This window comes from Mesoplodon bidens (assembly GCF_964165515.1).
Source record: "Mesoplodon bidens genome assembly, contig: HAP1_SCAFFOLD_407, whole genome shotgun sequence".
NCBI classification, from domain to species: domain Eukaryota; kingdom Metazoa; phylum Chordata; class Mammalia; order Artiodactyla; family Ziphiidae; genus Mesoplodon; species Mesoplodon bidens.
The window spans coordinates 106,032-125,805 of NW_027671994.1; the positions used below are offsets into that span (position 1 = coordinate 106,032).

At 42.6% G+C, this 19,774-nt stretch overlaps 1 protein-coding gene across 1 annotated transcript in view; it reads right to left on the reverse strand.

Annotated features, from left to right (window-relative positions):
• Positions 1 to 16,208, reverse strand: part of LOC308610729 (U3 small nucleolar RNA-associated protein 25 homolog) — a 29,495-nt gene extending 13,287 nt beyond the window's left edge. Inside the window, 9 exon segments of the mRNA XM_081259756.1 lie at positions 4,941 to 5,160; positions 7,125 to 7,535; positions 9,205 to 9,293; positions 11,657 to 11,827; positions 13,955 to 14,144; positions 14,148 to 14,165; positions 14,167 to 14,187; positions 14,892 to 14,931; positions 16,049 to 16,208. Coding sequence (XP_081115882.1) covers positions 4,941 to 5,160; positions 7,125 to 7,535; positions 9,205 to 9,293; positions 11,657 to 11,827; positions 13,955 to 14,144; positions 14,148 to 14,165; positions 14,167 to 14,187; positions 14,892 to 14,931; positions 16,049 to 16,161 — 1,273 coding nt within the window. The 5' untranslated portion in view covers positions 16,162 to 16,208.
• Between the last annotated feature and the right edge of the window lie 3,566 nt (positions 16,209 to 19,774).

Genomic DNA, 19,774 nt, shown 5'->3' on the forward strand with positions numbered 1-19,774 from the left:
ATATACGATAAACCCACAGCTAACATCATATTCAGTGGTGAAAAGCTGAAAGCATTTCCTCTAAAATCAGGAAGAAGACAAGGATGCACACTTCTGCCACTTTTATTCAACATATTATTGGAAATCCTAGCCACAGCAACTAGGCAAGAAAAAGAAATAAAGGATACCCAAATTGGAAAGGAGGAAGTAAAACTGACTATTTGCAGATGACATGATACTTTATGGAGAAAACCCTAAAGACTCCACCAAAAAACTGTCAGAACTAATAAATAAATTTAGTAATGTTGCAGGATACAAAATTAACAAAAATCTGTTGTGTTTATATACATTAATAAGGAACTATTAGAAATTAAGAAAACAATCCATTTACAATAGCATCAAAAAGAATAAACTACCTAGAAAAAATCTAACCAAGAAGGTAAAAAACTTGTACTTGGAAAACTACAAGGTATTGATGAAAGAAATTAAAGATGACAGAAACATGAAAAAATACACCATGCTCATAGATGGGAAGACTTAGTACTGTTAAAATGTCCATACTGGACACCAAGGGGGGAAAGTGGGGGTGGGGGTGGGGGTGTGATGAATTGGGAGATTGGGACTGACATGTATATACTAATATGTATTAAATGGATAACTAATAAGAACCTGCTGTATAAAGAAATAAATAAAATTCAAAAACAAAGTCCATACTACCCAAAGAAATCTACAGATTTAATGCAATCCTTATCAAAATACCCATGACATTTTTCATAAAACTAGAATAATCCTAAAATTTGTACAGAGGATCCTGGGGATTTGTGCAAAGGATCCTGAATAGCCAAACTGATTATGAGAAAGAAGAACAAAGCTGAAGGTATAACACTCCCTGATTTTAAACTACACTACAAGTCTACAGTAATCAAAATTGTACGGTAATAGCACAAAAACAGACACAGATCAACAGAACAGAGAGCCCAGAAATAAATCCATATTTATATGGTCACTTCATCTATGACAAAGGAGACAAGAATATACAATGCAGAAAAGACAGTCTCATCAACAAATGGTGATGGGAAAACTAGACAGCTACATGCAAAAGAATGAAACTGGACCACTAGCTTACACCATCTACAAAAATCAACTCAAAATGGATTAAAGACTTGAACATAAGACCTGAAAACCACAGAACTCCCAGAAGAAAACATAGGCAGTAACTTCCCTGACAACAGTCTCAGCAATATTTTTTTGGATCTGACTCCACAGGCAAGGGCAATGAAACCAAAAATAAACAAATGGGACTACATCAAACTAAAAAGCTTGTGCACAGCGATGGAAACCATCAATGAAACAAAAAGGCAATCTACTGAATGGGAGAGGATATTTGCAAATCTAGTAAGGGGTTAAGATCCAAAATATATAAAGAACTCATGTAACTCATTATCAAAAAACCCCAAACAGGGCTTCCCTGGTGGCACAGTGGTTGAGAGTCCGCCTGCCGATGCAGGGGATATGGGTTCGTGCCCTGGTCCGGAAAGATCCCACGTGCCGCGGAGCGGCTAGGCCCATGAGCCATGGCCGCTGAGCCTGCGTGTCCGGAGCCTGCGCTCCGCAATGGGAGAGGCCAAAACAGTGAGAGGCCCGCGTACTGCAAAAAAAAAAAGAAAAACCGCAAAAAAAAACCCCCAAACAATCCAATTAAAAAATAGCAGAGGGGGCTTCCCTGGTGGCGCAGTGGTTGAGAATCCACCTGCCGATGCAGGAGACACGGGGTCGTGCCCCGGTCCGGGGGGATCCCACATGCCGTGGAGTGGCTGGGCACATGAGCCATGGCCGCTGAGCCTGCGCGTCCAGAGCCCGTGCTCTGCAACGGGAGAGGCCACAACAGTGAGAGGCCCGCGTACAGCAAAAAAAAAAAAAAAAAAGCAGAGGACCTGAATAGACATTTTTCCAAAGAAGTCGTACTGATAGCCAACAGTCAAATGTAGAGATGCTCAACATCAGTCATCAGGAAAATGCAAATCAAAATCACAATGAGAAATCAAAACTACAATGAGGTACCATCTCACACTGGTCAGAATGGCCATCATTAAAATGTCTACAAATAACAAATGCTGGAGAGGGTGTGGAGAGAAGGGAACCCTCCTACACTGTTGGTGGGAATGTAAGTTGGTGCAGTCACTATGGAAAACAGTATGGAGTTTCCTTGGAAAACTAAAAATATAATTACCATATGATCCAGCAATCCCACTCCTGGGCATATATCTGGACAAAACTATAATTCAAAAAGATACATGCACCCCTATGTTCACAGAAGCACTATTCACAATAGCCAAGACATGGAAACAACCTAAATGTCCATTGACAGATGAATGGATAAAGATGTGATACATATATACAATGGAATACTACTCAGTCATAAACATGAACAAAATAATGCCATTTGGCAGCAACATGGATGCAACTACAGATTATCATACTAAGAGGAGTCTGTCAAAGAGAAAGACAAATACCATATGATATCACGTATATATGAAATCTAAAATATGGCACAAATGAACCTATCTACAAAACAGAAACAGACTCACAGACCTGTGGTTGCCAAGGTCAGGGGTGGGGAAAGGGATGGACTGAGAGTCTGGGGTTAGTTGATGCAAACTATTACCTTTAGAATGGGTAAACAACAAGGTCCTACTGTATAGCACAGGGAACTATATCCAATCTCCTGGGATATGCCGTAATGCAAAAGAATATAAAAAAGGATGTATATATGTGTATAACTGAGTCACTGCCATACAGCAGAAATGAGCACAACATTGTAAATCAACTATACCTACTCCAATTAAAAAAAAAAAGAAGAATGTATCAGGTGGCTAGTAAGTGCTGTGATCAAAATGAAATAATATAAAATGATAGGCTGTGATTTTGGAGTTATAAATTCTTACAGCCACCATGTATTATAAGTTGCTATTAACCAAAGCACAGAGAGAAAAAAAACCACAATGAGATATCACCTCAAACCTGTCAGAATAGGTCTTATCCAAAAGACAAGAAATAACAAATGCTGGCAAAGATGTGGAGAAAAGGGAACCCGTGTGCATTGTTAGTGGAAATGTAAATTGGTGCGGCCACTATGGAAAACAGTATGGATGTTCTTCAAAAATTAAAAATAGAATCACCATACAATTGAGCAATTCAACTTCTGGGTGTTTATCCAAAGAAAAAACCCACTAATTCAAAAAGATATATGCACTCCTACGTTCAATGCAACATTTATAATAGCCAAAATATGGAATATGGAAGCAGCCTAAGTGTCCACAGATGACAAATGGATAAAGATGTGGTGGACACACACACACACACACACACACACACACACACACACACACACACACACACACACACACACACACACACACACACACACACACACACACACACACACACACACACACACACACACACACACACACACACACACACACACACGAATATTACTCAGCCATAAATGAATGAAATCTTGCCATCTGCGACAACAAGGATAGACCTTGAGGGTATCACAGTAAGTGAAATAAGTCAGACAAAGACAAATATCCACAGCATGTGACTTCACTTATATGTGGAATCTAAAAAACAAAAAACCAGACGGATAGATACAGAGAACAGACTGGTGGTTGCCAGCAGGGAGGGCGGGGTTGGAGGGTGGGCAAAATGGATGGGGGAGATCAGGAGGTATAAAACTTCCAGTTATAAAGTGAACAGGTCACAGGGATCCAATGTATGCCATGGGGAATATAGTCAATAATATTGCATTAACTTTGTATGGTGACAAACGGTAACTTTACTTATTGTTGTGATAAGTTTGTAAGGTATATAGACATTGAATCACTATGTTGTACACCTGAAACTAATATGTCAATTATATATCAATTAAACAAAAGACTGATTTATCAGCTCCTTGTTGGCCGCCTGCATGTTTAAAACTAACCACAAGCTCTAATCCCCTTGCACTGCACACTCTGGCCATGCTAAAGCCTCTGAATCCTAAGTCATGCCGGTTTATTCACCCTGATGCCTCCACACTTGCCATTTCCTGTCTGAAACTTTTTCTTCCACTCTCATCGCTCCACTTTGTACCTGGCTAAATCTGACTCAGGTTTCAACTTAGTATGGATGGTACCTCCAACAGAAGGCCTTCCCTAACAGTCCTGAGCCCATTTTGAGTAAGGATATTTGCTTTAAATACTTTTAACTAGAACACCCACTATCCTCTAACAGTAAGACATCTCATCCCATACTGTCTGATTTGTCTTAAGGCTGGACTTGCTTAACAGTAACTTTTAATTCCATATCTCCAGCTTAACAGTGCCTGGCACATAGTAGATGCTTAATAAGTGGTAAATGGGCATACGTGACTAATAAATATTTTCCAGGAACTTTTTCAATGAACAAGCAACCAAGTACATGGGAGCTGAATGACAAACAAGCAAAAATGTGCAAAGCTGGGTGGGAGTCAGTAAGTCCAGAGTGGAGATAATTCAGGTGTGGGCACTCCACATGGCAGGCAGGAGGGAAGTCCATTACGTACAGATGCTCTAGTTTATTCATCTTCCCCAGACTGACCCACCCAGCCCCATCAGCTCCAACTCCCCCAAGAAGCCCTGTAGCATTGACTGTGAGCTACCAGCTATAGGCATGCTGAGACATTTGTTATAAACATGCAGGTGCCTTTCATACATGCCTTCACAGACACTCCATCCCATTAGCCAAGTATGTACCCCATTAGCCAAGGCAAGACTCTCCCCTGGCAGACGAGTGGTCTCAAATGCGTCCTGGTTCTGCTAGGAGGCTGAGACAGTGACCCTCTGAAAGAATGCCTAATTCCAGGCTTCTAGCTTCCAGCTATGTGCACCTCACACCTCAGGTCCCTCAGGGTCTCAGTTTTGACAAGGAGGAATTACCAGTCCTGAAGTGGTCATCGATGTTGCCGACAAATACAGCTTCATAATCCTCAGGCCTCTTCAGGTTGGGTGGTCTCTCCTTGGGATCTGAGCCATACTCTCCATTAAACCTCTTTTTGTTGCTTACAATTATTTTCTTCTTGCTGTCGCCCTCAAGAAGACTGATGAAGAGCTGTACCACCCGCAAAGCAGCTTCCTGGAATGGCACCACTATCGGCACCTGTGGAGGGAGTGATGGGCAGCCTTGGAGGGGCAAGGGGAAGGAAGGACAGCTCGAGGTGAGCCTGCTGGGGACCTAAGGAGCCCTCCGTTCCACAGCCCCTGGCCAAGGACCACATCCGTGTCACCCCCTTTACATAGGACCTGGCTCAGTACTGAAGGCTGAGCATCTTTCCGACCCACAGCACCATGTCCTATGGACTTCAATCTCATGGCTCCTTGGGGTGGGGGGGGTTAATTCTTAAGCAGAATGTAGAATTTTTTTTTTTTTTTGCGGTACGCGGGCCTCTCACTGTTGTGGCCTCTCCCGCTGCGGAGCACAGGCTCCGGACGCGCAGGCTCAGCGGCCATGGCTCACGGGCCCAGCCGCTCCGCGGCATGTGGGATCTTCCTGGACCGGGGCACGAACCCGTGTCCCCTGCATCGGCAGGCGGACTCTCAACCACTGCGCCACCAGGGAAGCCCAGAAATACTCTTTGAGGTAAGTCAATGCCGTTAACAGAGGTGTCCATTAGCAAAAACCCAAGGGCATAAACACACAAAGCTCTTTGAGGACAAGAAATGTTACTCATTTCTGTCTCCCACAGAACTTAGTTCAGTATTTTGATCCGTAAGACCCAAGGAATATGCTGAACAAATGAATTAGATGTATTAAGTAGAGAATAAAGTTAGTAAGGAAAGGACTAAAGCATCATTACTTTTCTAGTACATTTCCTAGTACATTTTTCAGAAATGATGATAAAGGATTTCTGAAATAAGATGATATTTCAATGGGAAATACAGGATTCAGTTTTCCAAACATTTCCAAAAGTGCTCAATTTTAACTGTTGAGGAAAAAAACAGAAGATGCTTAACAAATGATTACCTTCTAACTACCCTTGTGTAAACAATACAGTCAATGGATATAACCCCAGTCAGATCAGGCAGTTCACCAAATTCTGAATGTGATTCATGGGTAATCTACCTCATATTCTATTTTGCAATTCTAAATGGAAACAGATAATCTTATTATCCTGATGTTCAAGATTCTGAGATAGTTTCTCAGAAAGGCAACCAGCACAGCCAGAGGGGTGTAGTGATTCAGTTTGGTACAGTGCAGGGATGATGGATCAGTTTTGAAGAGGGCCAAGTTACTGTCCCGGCTGTCACACTAAGTAAGTGTCTAGGCTTTGGTTTCCCCAACTATCAAACAAGAGGGTTGGACTAAGAAATCTCTAAGAGCCATATCAGTATCAAAATCCTAAAATCCTATTAAGCCCAATGAGAAGAATCTAAGAAGATGAGGCTTCTTCAATATAGACACAGAGGCTAAGGGGTAAGGGGGTATGGGTGGCACAGTATCTAGCTCCAGCACATCATGAAAAATGTAGACAGAATTCAACGACGTAAGCTCCCAGTCCACTGGAGCTTAGGCTTATGAGCCACATAAATGTAATCATCACTTTAAGCAGTAATAAGGATACAATGCCAAAACAGGGATTTTGTTTTCCAAGGTTTACATATTTATGTGGCTTAGTGAAGAGAATCCTTGGTTCTAGTCCTGTCTCTGCTACTTTTTCTCTGGTTCTCTTTAGCAAGGTCCTCTACGAATCTGGGTCTCTGTCCACAGGTGTAATATGTAGGGATTGAATAAAAGGCTCCTTAAGGTCCCATCCAGCTCTGACAATCACAAAGAAGACATTTATAGTGGAGTGTTACTTATGTAGGATCAGGGTTTATCTTTAAGGAGAGAATTATCATGGAGGTACCTCCTACTCCACTTTCCAGTTACATCTGCTGTTAGAGACGGTCCACTGAGCTGTCTGCAGCACTGCTGTGACATTACCTGGCCCATCTAATATGCTCATTCTTGGACTCATTCATGATTCCAATCATTAAACCGTCTGAGAACCTGCTAAGTGCCAGGACCCATATGTTAGAGCCTTACAGCCTCCTTGAGGGCAAAGTTCTGCTGCTGCCACTCACCTTGGGCCTCGTTAGCCCTTGGTCCCTGAAGTCATCATCATCACCCAACCCAAGTTTCTGGCTTCGGCATCTGCTGTTGTTGGCAAGCACCTGGGCATTGGCTTTGAGAACGTGATTTATCACATGCAGGCAGTACACGTGGCGGATCTCTTCCCCTTTCTTCAGGGCAGTCCTTTCTGGGTAGAACAGGTCCCGGTAAGAATTCATAATTAAGAAGAGCTCTTTCTGGAGGGGTGTGAAGGGGCTACTTGAATTTGGGGGACCAGAGAGGAACTGGCTGTTGGTCTTGATCCAGGTGGATTCCAGAGGCTTCTGGAGATGAAGTGACTTTAAGTCAATGTCCTTTGGGGGTTTAAAGGTTTCCAACTGTTGAAACCTGGATGAAAAGGCAAGCTGGCCCAGGATGGGCCACTGTGGGAGAAATGATCAAGAACTAAGTTAGAAATGAATTATACTACCTTACATTCATATAGTGCTTTATAATTTACCAAGGCCTTTCACAGATCCTTTTACAGATCCTCTCACTTTATCCTCACAACAACCTTACAAGCTAAACACTATAATGCTCTTCTTGCAGTTTAGGAAATGCTGAGGTTCAGAGGTTATAGGATTCAGACAAACAGGAGAACAGAACTAAGGGTTAGACCCCAAGGTTTCTGACTTTAGAAACCTTGTGAGCTCTTCACTAGATCAGTGGGTCACAAACTGTCCTGTGGACCACACTGTAGGAAGTCAAAATTTACTCTAGACAAAAGAAAAGGGGGCCCAACGGTCAAATAACTTCGGTAACCACCACAAAACCTAATCCCCCTCAGGGAGAGTCACATGCAGATCGGACACTAAAGGTTCTGCTGAGTCCTGTAACAAGGACTCCGTTCCACTTCGTTTGACCCAGAGTTTTCCAAATTTACTTGGACGTGGAACAAGGTTTTTGTTGTTGTTTTGGATTTTTTTTTGGGGGGGAGACATATATTAGAATTGAAAAGAATAGTATTTTGTGGAATACCAGTTTGGGAATTTTTGCACTGTAACAAAACTGCTGATCTTAGCAATAAAGAAAGGATGACCTCTGCAATAAAAAAGAATTAACTATTGATATATGCCAACAACTGGGATGAATCTCCAAGGAATTATGCTGCGTGAAAAAAGCCAACCTGTATGATTTTATTTATATAACGCTTTTGAAATAACAAAATTATAGAAATGGAGAACAGATTAGCAGTTACCAAGGGTTAGGAATGGGGGAAGGGAGGTGGGTGTGGTTATAAAATGGCACCAGGGAAGAGGAGGGATCTTGATGGTGCTGGAAATGCTCTGTATGTTGACTGTGGTGGTGGCCAGGGCAACCTACACGTGATAAAACAGTATAGAACTAAATAACACAAAGGAGCAGGAGCAAAAGTGAGGAAATCTGAATAAGACAGGTAGGTTGTATCAGTGGAAATTTCCTACTTGTGATATTGTACTACAGTTTTGTAAGATGCTACCATTGGGGGAAACCGGGCAAAGGGCACATGGGATACCCTTGTATTATTTCTTACAACTGCATCTATAATTATTACCTCAATAAAAATTTCAATGAAACAAGGATGACCCATTCTTATGAATAGCATCAGTGGTGAAAAAAAAATCACCGAAAAAAGAAGCAAAAACTGCTCCATACTGAATAATTTAGGTGTGAACTTATCTCAGATATTTCAAACAAATGAACAGCAGTAGCTACTGTCTGACTGAACACTTTGTACATGTCTTCCAGTAAACTAAATTACTTTATTTTGATGCAGGCATTACTGTCCCCCTCTAACAGATGAGAACAGTGAAGATTAAAAAGGTAGATTAACTTGCCTTAGGTCATGAGATAGCCCCTTGCAGACGTTGGTCTAAACCCTGGTGTACCTGTCTCCAAAGCATTCTTATCTTATTGGTCCCCACCTTCCAGCTTCCCAGTGCCTTTTCTAGCTATGCCTGTGCCTTACTGGGCTCTTCCAGTCTTCCTCTATCTTGCTCCCTATCAAGCCATCTGCCACGGGTGTGTATCATACATTCAGGGAGACCACTAAAACCCAAGACCACTGCTTACTTTTAGCTGGTGGGTAGTTTTGGGATTTGTGGCAACAGCCTGGATTTCTTTTTCTTTCAGTTCTTTGTTTACATGTTGTGCAAATGGATCTAATTCAGAAATAAAGAATATTAGAACACTTAGGGCAAATGACAGGGATTTTCCAGTCTTCCCCTATGAATGACATCCTGTTTTCATGATGTTAACTCATCTTTTTCCCCATCAACTTTCCCCATCATTTATCCCAGTCCAGAGCTTAAAAGTTTCTGACAGGTTCATCTCCCTAAAGCATTTCTTTAATCACATTATTCCCCACCTCAAAAACCTTTGAAGAAACTTCTTGGACTGAAATTCAACATACACCTCTAACCTACCTCTCTAATGTAATTTTTGAATTACATGGCTCTCAAATTCTTCTGCCACTGTGGCTTTCCTTCCTTTAACTGAAAATTCTATCCTCTTGTTCACCGCATTTCTATATATCCAAATAGTATCTGTTGAATGTTACCCCCTGACTCACAATAAATAACTATTTCCCAAGAGCCTACTGTGTCAGGCACAGTTCTGGCTCCAAAGAAGCCATCTCTGGTCCCCTATAGACAGTCATCACTTTCTCTCAAGCGCCCCACCCTGCCCTCAGTTATCCACACCAACACATATATGTGCATGTACTACCTCACCTAACTAGACTGCAAGATCCCTGAGGGCAGGTACCACGTCTGATTTAACCTGCACTGGAAGACAAATGTAAATGCTCAACACTCAACTGAGGTGAACAAATGATCAAAATGGCAGGGTCAGTGCTCTGCACTGGCCACCCAACCTTCTCTTCCAGCCCCACTCATGTAAGAAGCAAAGTTAAATGACCCATTCAGGGACCCAGGTAGTAAAACTTCAAATGCAGTGCACCTTATATTAAGACCTAAGATAAAGGTGAACAATAGGAAATAAGAATTCTAGGTGATAATATATCAGTACAGACCAAACAACCAGAGAAACTTTAGGATAGTCAAGCCTCCTAATGTTTCCTCCAGGGTTTTTTTTAACTTTTTTTGAGTTCAGAACGTGGTTTTTGCCCAAATTCTACCTGCTACTTCTTCCTCTTGTCTAGAATAGCTAACAGAACCAAATGAGGATTAAAATTTCAACTTCAGTGGCACCGCTGGTTGAAGAATGGCACTGGGACCAAAAAAGGCAGTCAGGACCCAGAATGAGACCAACCTGACGTGCCCACCCAGGCACAGGCTAAGACACAGGACCTGAGAGACAGCAGAGCCCTGCCTCAGCCTACCACAGGCTTGTCTAAGTAACAGTCATGGGGACAGAGGCATGGCCCAGTGTTCTGTATCTTGACTTTGGCGATGACAATATAAATATACACATTTGTCAAAACTTATCGAATTATATACTTAAAATGGGTACACCTTGTTGAATGTAATTCATACCTCAATAAAGTTGATTTTAAAGTTAAATTAAACAGTCGCCTATGGGGACTTCCCCAGTGGCACAGTGGTTAAGAATCCGCCTGCCGGGCTTCCCTGGTGGTGCAGTGGTTGAGAGTCCGCCTGCCGATGCAGGGGACACGGGTTCGTGCCCCGGTCCGGGGAAGATCCCACATGCCGCAGAGCGGCTGGGCCTGTGAGCCATGGCCACTGAGCCTGCGTGTCCAGAGCCTGTGCTCCACAACGGAAGAGGCCACAACAGTGGGAGGCCCGCGTACCGCAAAAAAAAAAAAAAAAAAAAAGAATCCGCCTGCCAATGCCGTGGAGCAACTAAGCCCATGCACCACAACTACAGAGCCTGAGCTCTAGAGCCAGTGAGCCACAACTACTGAGCCCATGTGTCACAACTGCTGAGCCTGCGTGTCACAACTGCTGAAGCCCGCGTGCCTAGAGCCTGCGCTCCACAACAAGAGAAGCCACCACCGTGAGAAGCCCACACACTGCCACAAAGACCCAATGCAGCCAAAAATAAAGAGAGAGACTGGGGAGACAGGGTGGAGCTTTCTGGCTTCTGAGGTGCTTCCTAGTAATAAGGACCAATCAGATTAGCCACTGCCAGGTCTCACAAATCTGTAAAATTACCGCTCCAGTAAGGAAGAGCAAGTGAAGGATAGACAGAAAAATGCAAAGTACTTTTCTCCTCTTTCTCTTCCTTCCCTGCTTGGGGAAAAAAATCAGAAGTCTTCCCCTGACCCCAGCTGTGGATCGTGAGCTTTGAGGAACTGGCCTTCCCTGCTATCATTGTTCAACTGTTTGTCCTCATGAACAGCCGCGCCCACTCGCAACACTGCCTAACCCTGAAAAACACAAAAGATCTCGGAGAAGCATTTCTTTCCAGCTCTACATCTAGCTGCTAAACTATCTGTTTCTATTACTGCTCATTCCAATAACAAGAGATTTAACAGGTATTAGACCACAACCACCCATACTAAGCACCAGCTGAATTCAAACAACATGAGCTGTGCTCTGACCTTGTGATGCTTTCAGAGAACAGTTGCCTCCTCTTTCCTCTTCGAGAAACTTGGTTTCTAGGCTAAAGAGTGACTCATGTTTTGCATCTGTAAACTCCTCTGGGGATTCCTCTGCTGTGCCAGGTGGCCCGTGCCCATCTTTTCCCTTAGGGTCAGCAGGTAAGGCCGCATCTGCAGTTTTGATAAAACATTTTGTGAAATTATTTACTACTCATAAATATAATTACACTTCTGTTGACAAATGAAATCTAATTCCTTAGGCTATCATTTACTTTTAAGCAAATTCAGGTAGAAGACATAAGTTTCAAAACTGAGCTTGACTGCTGACCTAGTACATGTAAAGATGTTCAAATCAGCGTTGATATAACAAATAACTAGAAAAAATGATTTCGTCATTTCTATCGAAGGGGTACTAATTAAATTACCACATATTATTTACAATGGAATACTATGTGATTAAGCTAATGTGAACCCACAGTTACACACGTTATATCATTAAAGAAAAAAGTAACTTACAGAAATGTATGAGGCCATTATGCACATACACACAAATATATATTCACTCATATATCCATAAAAAAGTAGCCTGGAAGGTTCTATAAAATGTTAAAGGTGTTCATCCCAGGGTGGAGGAGATATACGTTAACTATATTACCCTCTTAAATTTTTACAGTAAATATATATTACTTTTATAATTTAAAAAACCAAACTTTTCATTTTTAAAAACCTAAAACATGAAAGAAAAATGGAAAACCAACAAAATTTAAAAAGTCCCTAAGTCTGAGGCAACGATTTTTTTTATCCGAGTACAAGTGATGAATGAAAATACTAAGAATGGTGTGTGACACCTTAAAGTAGAGACAAAAATACAGTAAGGCAAATAGGCATTAAGATAACAGAATATAAAAAGTTACCCAGATATATTCAGACAATGGACTACTATTCCAGTAATAAAAAGAAATGAATTACTAATATGAACTACACGGATGAGTCACAACAACATGAGGAGCCAAAGAAGCCACATGCAAAAGGGTACTTATTGTGTGCTTCCATTCAAATGAATTTCTAGAATAGAAAACACTAATACATAGTGAAAGAAAGCATGTCAGTGGTTGCCTGATGCCAGGCCTGGGAAACTGACTGTAAAAGGACAAGAAGGAACTTTTTGCAGGTATTGGAAGTGTTCTGTATCTTGACTTTGGCGATGACAATATAGACAGACACATCTGTCAAAACTCATCAAATTACATACTTAAAATGGGTACACCTTGTTGAATGTAATTCATACTTCAATAAAGTTGATTTTAAAGTTAAATTAAAAAGTCACCTATGGGGACTTCCCTGGTGGCACAGTGGTTAAGAATTCGCCTGCTAATGCAGGGGACGTGGTTTCAAGCCCTAGTCTGGGAAGATCCCACATGCCGCAGAGCAACTAAGCTCGTGCGCCACAACAAGAGAAGCCACCACAGTGAGAAGCCGGCGCACCGCAACAAAGACACAATGCAGCCAAAAATAAATGAATTAATAATAATTTTTTAAAAAATAGTCACCTAGGGGCTTCCCTGGTGGCGCAGTGGTTGAGAGTCCGCCTGCCGATGCAGGGGACACGGGTTCGTGCCCCGGTCCGGGAAGATCCCACATGCCGCGGAGCGGCTGGGCCTGTGAGCCATGGCCGCTGAGCCTGCGTGTCCGGAGCCTGTGCTCCGCAACGGGAGAGGCCGCAGAGGTGAGAGGCCCGCATACCGCAAAAAAAAAAAAAAAAAAAAAAAAAGTCACCTAGATGTTCGAGTGAGACAGAGTTCCTTTAAGCTTTCAATCCCAGCTCTTCTCTGAAGCCTCCCCTCATGTACCCTGGCAGCATGTGACCACTTTGCACCTCTTTAACACCTTATATTTATCGGTTCCATTCAGATTTGATGCTTGAAAAGTTTTGTATATTTTATGTCTATCTTCCACTAAACTTGGTTCCTCTAAGGCAGGAACAATCATCTCTTTCATAAATTGAGACCATTACAAAAACAGAATTATGTTCCCTTTCCTCTCAATCAGGGGAATTTGAAGTAGGATTGATGAAATCCTGGAAATCATAAGCAAAAACGTCATTTCTGCATTTTTATGGCCAGAGGGTCCTGTGTTTTCATCAGATTCTTGAAGATATCACAGAGCCCAACAATGTTAAGAATCTCTGCTTTGAATCCATGTGCTTTCACCCAGCTCTATGGTACAAGGCACCCTGCCCCTGGGGCAATCTGTCTGTGGTCCCTGCAAAGATGATAAACCCACATCAAAGACACTTACTCTTCCGCATGTCAGTAGACTCTACTGCCGTCTCTTCCTCCACAACGATGTCACTATCGCCGTCTTCAAGATTCATTTCTGTCTCATCTATAACACTGTCTTCTTCCTCTTCTTCCTCCTCATCTTCCTTGGAAACATCCTTTAACGTGGCAAGTAGTCTGTTGTAACCAGAAACTTGTTCTGGTTCACTCTATGCTTCACTTTCAGAACTTGGAAGTATCTAAACCCTCTGACTAAAAGGAAAATGGGGATTTTAAAAACAAAAATTATATTGTTCTTGTTGCTACCCCACGACTATCATCAGGCCCACAGTGGAACCAAGTTCAGACTTTTCTAAATAAAAACCAGCTTTTCTGCAAATATGCAATCCTATCTATTCAACCAAACCTAGCACCAAATTTGTTTAAAACAGCTAATCTAGCTATGATTCTAGAAGCTCTTCCTCTTCTTTGAACTGCTAATGTTCTACGTGGGAAGACAGCAAACTAAACACATGGAGCTTTAGGTTATAAGGCGATCTAACCTATGTGTCAGCCACTTGGCACCTTTAAAGGAGCAACAGGAAAACTTACAACAAAAAAGTGTACTTTATTTCTGAGTCCGTGGTAATGAAATAAGACCTTTGATGATTTTGCACTCTATTTTATGTTAAGCAAACATAACATTCCCTCTTAGGATTCACCAAGAGCCCTCTGGTAAGCCTCCTTAACAGGTTCTAACAGGCTACTCTCTCAGGACAGTTTCCTACTCTATACTATATTAGTTATCACAATGGCATCTTAACAGACATCTGCACTTAAAACTAAGCAATATTACTAAAATATAGCTTACATCTAAAATCAGAAAGAGTGGAAATGTAGCCAAACATTATTACCATATATAATCTTAAAAGTAACCGTCCAGAATCTACTATCATAAAGAAGGTATAAAGCATTACCAGTTGACAAGTCTGTGGTTTTGCTTCCTTTCTGGAAACCCTGAGAAGAAACAGGCAATGTTAAACTTTAACTGCTAGTATGTAGCAATTAGGAAAAGCCTAATGATACAACTTTAAATGAACACGGCAGACTATACCGTTATAAATACATTATATCTATTGTCAAGTTAAAAACTCCATATGCATTTGGACAGGTTTTGTAAGGATATGCCAAATAGATAATAATAGACGAATGAAAAGGTCTAACAAGACCACATGACAAATACTACAGTCACACAGTAACAGGCTCTCATCCAAAAGATGGGAAATTTTGGCAAATACAAGCCCTCGGGGTTCACCTTTTCTAGCAAATTTCTTAAGTAGATTATCCCTCTAACTGTTGATAAAGCAGCCCAAAGGGGTGGGATGAGCACTAAGATCATAACTGAGAGTCTGGACACTTATAGAGGAACCCACAACTACCCAAACATTAGTTTCCTCATGGTCACTGAATACATAGGTGATGTCGAGGGTCCCAAGCAATTCTATTTTTTTTAACTTATTTAATTAATTTATTTTTGCCTGCTATGGCTCTTCGTTGCTGCGCCCGGGCTTTCTCTAGTTGCGGCGAGCGGTGGCTTCTCTTGTTGCAAAGCAGGGGCTCTAGGCTCGCGGGCATCAGTAGTTGCACCACCCTGGCTCAGCTGCTGTGGCTCGCGGGCTCTGGAGTGCAGGCTCAATAGTTGTGGCGCATGGGCTTACTTGCACCGCGGCATGTGGGATCTTCCTGGACCAGGGCTCGAACCCCTGTCCCCTCCGTTGCCAGGCGGATTCTTAACCACTGCGCCACCAGGGAAGCCCCCCAAGCAATTCTTTAAAAGCATATAAAACGAAAACAAGCTTATAAAATCTCCGCCCAGTCGCCACACGGGAGGCGTGCCGTCTAGCATAAAACTACAGGCTCAACAAAGGGTAGGAAGTCCGGTGAAGAACCCCATCTCAGGCGGGAAGCCGTCAGGATCCCCGGGCGAGCTAGGCCGGCGCCGGGGCAGCGTGGGACGCGGCGGGAGCTGCCCTGTCACTACCCCCGGGGCACCGGTGGACCAAACGCGGGGACACGCGGGCTCCCACCGGGAAAGGACGCCGGCAGCGCCGGTCCCAGCCTTGCCTCTCCATACGTGTCATAGAAGGGATGCTCCTCGCCGAAATCCCTTAGATGCTTCTTCTGCTTTTTAGTTAGGGAGCTGAGCAGCTGGCTCTGGCTCCGGCTCCGGCTCCCGCGTTTGCCCATGGGGAAGACGGCAATTCAGCCAACCTCCAAGAATCGCGTTTTGCACCCGGAAGTAGTCTCGTCAACCCACTCACGCGGGCTTGCCAACGGCGCTTTACGGCGGAAGCAGGGTGCCATAAAGCAGACCCGCTTTACGTCGCGCTTGTACGACAGACGTTAGAACTTCCTGTTTCCCATTCCGCCCCCTAGCGAGGCTCTTTGGAAGCACGTGCACGCATGCGCAGCTTTTCTCTGAGCCCCGTAAGGAAGGCAGGCAGGCAGGCAGGCAGGGAGGCTTCGGGCTTCCCCAGGTGGGTAAATGGGTGGGTGTACTTTGTGCGTCTGTTTTGGCTGTGAGAATCAGCCTGCATAAACGTGTAGTGACTGAGATGGTTGAATGCAGTGCCTTTATATTATGCCATAATACAAATACCAACTAACATTTAAGGCTGCCGGTGCATCTCAGTTCATCCTCACAACAACAGTAAACAAATAGGCCTTGTTAATAAGCCTGATATTGGAGATGAGAAAGCTGATGCTTACAAAAGGTTACATACACACTAGCAAGAGAGGAGATGGAAACCTAATTCTCTCTGATGCGAGCACAGGCTTTTCCCACTAGGATCTGCCACATGCGTGTGCCATGTGAAGAATGAGGACGCAAGGCTGAGATTCCCGCCCTTTACCCTACCCCCTCACTTTCTGAAAGGATTGCAAGGGCCCTTGGTAACAAATTTGTTCTGGCACTTTTCATGTTATAAAAGCAAAAACACATCCAGAGAGGTAAAGTGACTTTCCTAAATCACCTGGAGAGTCGATGTTACAGAAAGCAGTAAAACTCAATAAAGTGTCTCAAAACTGAATTGGGGCAAATTGGGATGGAAAACTTTTAAAGGGTAAGTAACTTTTCTATATCTGGGTCGTGGTGGTGGTTACACCTTGTATACAATTACCGAAATTAATCAAACTGTACCTTTAAAATTGGTACATTTTAATGCAAGTAAATAATAACCTCAATAAACAAAAGAGGGAAAAAACAGCGCAACTGGACTTAATACTCTAGAGACAGGCAGAGTGTGCAGGGATACTTAAAAACCACAGGATAGGGCTTCCCTGGTGGCGCAGTGGTTGAGAGTCCGCCTGCCGATGCAGGGGACCCGGGTTCGTGCCCCAGGTCTGGGAAGATCCCACATGCCGCGGAGCGGCTAAGCCCGTGAGCCATGGCCGCTGAGCCTGTGCGTCCGGAGCCTGGGCTCCGCAAGGCTCCGCAACTGGAGAGGCCACAACAGTGAGAGGCCCGCGTACCGAAAAAACAAAACAAAACAAAAACCACAGCATAAACACAGAGGCACTTTGTTTCTAATAGTAACTTACAATGTCAATCATAAACCACAGAATTCACCTGAATATTTAAGGTAAAATAGGAGCCATCAAAGATAGTGTTCACTGCCTCTGCTATTAGACGAGCGTCTGTGAGAGAACTGGACCTTTGTCCAATACCATGTCACACCTATACAAGTCACACTACAACTATTCAAATCCTAGTTTTCTCCTTCTGGGGACCATCTACTCCTAATTAGATTCTGGGAGCTTAGGGTGGGGGAGGGAGGCAAGGGGGAGGGAGGATCAAGAAAATATGCAAACAGCAGGTAGTGCCAGCTGATGGCCCAGCCAAGGAACCCAGAAACAAACACACATCTGTCTTCTGTCTCATTTCAACATAAAAAGTACAGTCACTTACGTAAACAAAAGGCTGCTTGCAAATCTCATCATACATACTAAGGCACTAACCACAGTATAACCTGGCTATGACAATAAAGTCCTACAATGTTTTTTCTCCTCCCACCCTATTCCAAGTGCCCCAGCTTCCCTCCCCAGAGGCAACCAGTTTCTTGGTGTTCTTCCAGAGATCTGCTATAAAAAGCTATACTCATGAGCACTTGATGTGACTCTTTACTCTCTCCTGCTTTCCATGTCATTGTAGTCCTATGGACAGGTCTAGACTGTTCCCAGGTTCAGACACAACTGTGCCCTAGCTCCACCCAAGTGGTCTCATCATTGGCTCACTGAGCCCGCTTCTGAAAATATTTATATTAGCCTTTGACAACATAAAAGGGGATGCTTTGTGAAATTTTAACCTGAGACTTCGCAATTTAAACATATTTTTCATGCCTCCAGTGAAAGTTCTCTTAGTAAAACCCACACAAAGAAGATGCATGTGCCAACTAGTGAAGGCCCTGGGAAAATTGTAATAAAGGCAAAATTTGTTCTTCCCTTTCTTCTTCCCATGCTCAGCCCTTCCTTTTCCATCCTGCAGGGTTTTCTTTGCCCTTTGCCCTCAGGGACTCAGTATTTTCAGGGGTAAAAACAATACAGGAAATAATCTTTTATACTAGTTTGTAAAGAGAGGCTGATGAATTAATGTTACTTGGGTATTTCAATTCAGGGAGACTCCCTAGGATAACGATCTCAAGGGGTGGGAGGGCGGTGGCTGTCCCTTAAGACAAGATGGTCAGAATATTCAGAAAAGTGTTAGTTTTTCTTTATTAAAAACTTTTTCTTTGGAAAATTTCAAGTATATACAAAAGTAGACAAAAGAGTATAATGCACTCCCATGTTCCCATCCCTTGGCTTCAATGCAAGGCCATCTTGTTTCATTTATATGCCCACCCACTACCCCTAACTCCCGCCCCTGTATTATTTTTGAAGCAAATCCCAGACATTGTATTATTTTATCTGTAAATACTTATTTCTAAATATCTAAAAGATAAGGGTTCTTTCTTTAACATAGCTACAATGGCACTATTTCACCTAAAAAAAAGATGATAACAATTATTTAATATCATCATGTAACCAGTCAGTATTCAGATTTCTGATTGTCTCATAAATGTCGTCTTTTTTTTTTTACACTGTTAGTTGAACATGTTCTGCTATTCTCTGTGTTTCTCGCGAATACATTGTGGGATTTAGAACTTTGATCAGATTTCATGATAGCTGATATTTTATACTTCCATCAGGAGGCGTATACCATCTGGTTGCCTTTCATTTTGTGATGTTACCAGTCATTGGTAGTCAATGTCTAAATTCGTTAATTCATTAGAGGTCACATTCTAATTCTATCATGAGGTGATATTCTAATTCTATCATTTCTTCTTCACTTACTTGCTGGACTATTTCTATGAAAGCAAGCTTTTCCTTCCCCTAAATTTTGCTTACCCAGTGGTACTGTTTGTATAGGAAAAGCAGAAGAAATGCTTGATTCTCTCCCTTCATTTACTAATTTTCAACACAAGGAGTCAATTCACTGGATCTTCTAATGTTGACCAATCAACTTTTTTTAAATTTTTAGTATCATTATGAACTCATGGAATTACACAAATTGATGTGTTTTAATCCCTTGCAAATATTATGGTGTACATGATTGGAAAGAGCTTATTTGACATATAGTGATGTATTTGAAAAGACAAACTATGTCCTAATACAAACCACAGAAAGTAAACGGGAGTCTATCTGAGATTCTCAACAGAGCAGGAATGGGAAGGTGGGGAAGGAGCACAATTTGAGGATACAGATCAGATGCTGGGGAAGTTTGAGTTTTGAAATTTATGTGATAATATACGTGGTAACAAGGGCA